The following is a 4096-nucleotide window of genomic DNA, read 5'->3' as shown; positions in this document are numbered from 1 at the left end:
TGTGACGCAGAGGGGATCAGTTCGGTTTGGGGTGTGGTTTTCGTGGAGATTTTTAAGGTCGCGTGTCATGGCTCCCGATGTTGGCCCCTCTCCTTTCCCGGCCCTCTTCCGCGCACCCTTTCCAATCCCATCTTCCTCCTCTCTCTCCCCAGCTTTCCTTTCCATTGCTGTGGCCGGCGGGGGCCACCGTCGCCTTGGCGTTTCCCTCTCAAGGTTGGTGCCACTTCCCTAACGTACCTCCTATCGGACCAACGAAACTAATCCCACTACTAGCCTAGTACTAGCTAGCTAGCTTGGCCGCAGCTGGGGCTGTGCCTGTGTGTGGAGCTCCATCGATGGATCGACCGACCGGTCAGTGGCTATATATAACCACCCCCCGTCCGTTGCCATTGTTTCCTTGTACCCCGTCACCGGCAACAACTTCATTCCCCACGACTCGACTCCATCGTCTCCCTCCTGCTCCCTCCTCCTTCGATCCATCTCCTTCAGTTCCAGTTTCGTTTCATCAATGGTGGCTAGTTGTAGGCTGTAGCTCCCTATTATTGGAGCATTGCACTCCGGCTACAGCAGTGTCTTCTTTACCCTCCTGTTCCTGGTCGATCCATCGATCTCCTTAACGGACCGAGTAGAGCACACCACACACGCAAAGGAAGGGATCATGAGCATCTCCGTGAACGGGCAGTCGGTGGTGCCGCCGGGGTTCCGTTTCCACCCCACGGAGGAGGAGCTTCTCACCTACTACCTCGCCAAGAAGGTGGCCTCGCAGCGCATCGACCTCGACGTCATCCCCGACGTCGACCTCAACAAGCTCGAGCCATGGGACATCCAAGGTGAGTTCATCCATGAGTTCCTCCACAATGCTAGTTCGCATGTTCGTGCCCATGGTGAGCTCAACTTACTGGCCATGGAAAAACGCATGCAGAGCGCTGCAGGATCGGCACTGGCCCGCAGAACGACTGGTACCTGTTCAGCCACAAGGACAAGAAGTACCCCACGGGGACGCGCACCAACCGCGCCACCGCCGCCGGGTTCTGGAAGGCCACCGGCCGGGACAAGGCCATCTACTCCGCCGCCGGGTCCGGCCGCATCGGCATGCGCAAGACGCTCGTCTTCTACAAGGGCCGCGCCCCGCACGGCCACAAGTCGGACTGGATCATGCACGAGTACCGCCTCGACGACGCCGTCCCCGCCCCCACCGCCACCAACCCCGCCGCTGCCGGCGACGCCAGCACCTACTACTCCGGCACCTCATCATCCCCGGTACGTACGTACTCTCTCCCAAGTACAGACCACACTGTACCATACTGTAGCACGTTGAACCGCATGCACGGCGGCCGGCCGGCCGGGCGACAGGGATGGGGACGGATCGCTAGTGGCGCACTGCATGCCGCGATTAATGTACGTACGTAGAGCGTACGTGTATGTACACCTGGCTGATCGATATGCGACTGTAGACGATGGGCAAGGTCTGGTGACGATTATCTCCGGGTGGTGGTTGGGAATGGGGACACGCATGACATGATGCACGGTTTAACAATTAATAATTGCGATTAGCGAGTGGGAGCTGGGATTTCCTTTCGAGCGGTCGCCGTCGCGGAAAGCGGCAGTGGGTGGTGGTAGGTTCAGTGCTCGTGAAGGAACGAAGCTTCACTGTAGCTAGACCAGCCCGGGCCGGGGTCAGTCTGTCATGTGCGAAACGAAACGCGAGCCACAGCGATCTGATCACTCGTCCGCGATGGATGGGAGGTTAGGTGCGTGCACGCGGCCGGGCCGGTCGTCTTGCCTCTCGCATGGGGCCGTGCCATGCCATGGCTAGCTGCCGCACGGGAAAATCTTGGTCTGCACCAGCAGGATCGTCTTCCCACACCACACGCGCGTGTTTCTTCTCCTGACCTAACCCCAGACACGCCTACGCGTACGTGGTACCGTACTTGATATGCTATACGAGTTGGGGAGGTTGGAATGGGATAGTGGACCTGTGCTTTGCACGCGGAGACAAGCAGACGGACAAACGAACGTAGTACGCTTCTTTTCGGAGGTCAAAGGCTAGCACTGCTACACATGGACGTCAGGACATGGATGGATGCATGGATGGGTGGAGCATATAGCATGCATTGGAGATATGTGCCTTTTGAGCTGGATGGATGATGGATCGGCAAAGGCTAGCTAGTCTTTTCGTGCCCATGGATCTCATCTCATCTGCCGCAGGCACATAATTGAGTGACTGGCTAGTTCTTGCTTTTGCTGAATATTCAACACACACACTGAGCTTCTTCTTTTCTTCCTTGTGTTCTTTCCGTAGGTCAACACATACACTAGCTTCTTTTCTTTTGTAGGAGTACTACTTAGCTGGTTCATGGATGTGTAGGGTGATGTGTCATGCTTGCAGACGGGAATTAATCTCTTTCATGTGATCTCCGATCAATTCTAGTGTAGGCATGGGCATGGCTACCTCTATTTCTTTGGTTAATCTCAGCAAATGGAACTGCGATGGTAAAAACTTTGGTTAGTTAACTTGCCGGCCTAGTTAACTAGGTGCCCTTTTTCTTAATGGAAAATTCTGCAACACGATTGCATGAGCTTGACACACACTAGAGTCTAGAGTCTAGAGTAATCTGAATTACCACAAATAATTGCATGCATGTGACGTTTAAGCATTTCTCCAAGCACTTGATTAACCGATTGACTTATGTGCTCTTCTAGTACGAACGTACCGTCGCCCCAATATGATCGATCTCATCTGAATTATTGTGCGTCTGAGCAGATTCGTGGCGTGGCCGGGGACCAGTCGTCGGCGCAGGAGGACGGATGGGTCATCTGCAGGGTGTTCAAGAAGAAGAACATCGTCGTGAACCAAGGCCAGAACGGCGGCGGCGGCGGAGCGGCGTCCAACAAGCTGGCCGGCGTCGCCCCCATGGAGCGCAGCCAGAGCAACTGCTCGTCGACGGTGACCACCATCAGCAACCATATCAAGGCGGCGCAGCAGCAGGACCAGCAGCACCAGCTGCTGCACTACTCCGCCAGCGACGACGCGCTCGACCACATCCTCAACCATTACATGCATGGCCGGTCGCCCACGGCGCCGTGCAAGCAGGAGACCAAGCCTGCCGCTGGCTCGGCGCTGGACCACCTGATCAACAACACCGCGTGCCCGAACGGGACCCTGTACGAGAGGTTCATGAAGCTCCCGCCGCTCGAGCACGTCGCCTCCGGCGGCCTCCTGCAGCCGCCGGCAACTGAGTACGGCGGCGGCGGTTCGGGGAACAACAACATCGGCACAGACTGGGACTCGCTCGACCGGCTCGCGGCCTCGTACGAGCTGAACGGCCTCTCCGACGACGTCGCGTCCGCCAACAAGAACAGCAGCATGGCGTCCTTCTTCGCGGACGGGCACGGCGGCACCACCGTCGCCGGCGCCGGGGACGGCGACCTGTGGAGCCTGGCGCGGTCGGTGTCGTCCCTCCACGCGGACTTGACGACGATGAATTGAAAACGTATGGCGGTGGTTAATTAATCAATTGTCAAAAGTGTTTTTAGTGCGCGGGACGCACGTCATGCCGCATGCATGCACGTACGCGCACTAGTAGCACTAACTCGGCCGATCGACCTCTCTACGTACTACATGCATGCGTGCGTGCATGGCCGGTATTGTACGTACGTACGTACGTGAATAATTCCTAGCTAGGGAGGAGACAAACAAAGCGACGTGAGAGTGAGACTCAAGAGACCGGAGCTGATCTTGACGTGAAGGGTCAAATTATAGAATTGAGAGAGGGCCGCGTGTGGTAGGAGAGCAGAGTAAATATATGTGGGATATATGTATTGTTAATTAATCATCACAGTGTACCTATAGCTTATATACATGGTGTATACTATGAAAGCCTTTTCAATCAACCATGAAGGTGTGATCATCGTGTGCATTATTGTGATCGATTAATCGATCGACCAAATTACATCATGCGTTCCAATAATGTTTAGGGTGGGCATGCCATTGTACGCGGATGGAGGTGTCGACAAACACTATGAGAATAGATTGTAAGTTTTAACCGTGAAAAAAAAATCAACCATGAAAATCTAATAACTATGTGCATTAGTG

The 4096-nt window shown here is 55.3% G+C and overlaps 1 protein-coding gene across 1 annotated transcript; it reads left to right on the top strand.

Annotated features, from left to right (window-relative positions):
* The first annotated feature begins 213 nt into the window (after positions 1 to 213).
* On the top strand, positions 214 to 3894 carry LOC125522742 (NAC domain-containing protein 7). Its single transcript, XM_048687774.2, has 3 exons — positions 214 to 830; positions 923 to 1260; positions 2765 to 3894. Exons 1-3 carry the CDS (start codon positions 659 to 661, stop codon positions 3488 to 3490), a joined length of 1236 nt encoding a protein of 411 aa, XP_048543731.1. The 5' UTR covers positions 214 to 658; the 3' UTR covers positions 3491 to 3894.
* Positions 3895 to 4096: the final 202 nt, after the last annotated feature.

Source organism: Triticum urartu, chromosome 7A (genome assembly GCF_056163025.1).
Source record: "Triticum urartu cultivar PI428250 chromosome 7A, HENAU_Tu73, whole genome shotgun sequence".
Taxonomy (NCBI): domain Eukaryota; kingdom Viridiplantae; phylum Streptophyta; class Magnoliopsida; order Poales; family Poaceae; genus Triticum; species Triticum urartu.
This window is presented reverse-complemented; position numbering and strand designations above follow the sequence as displayed.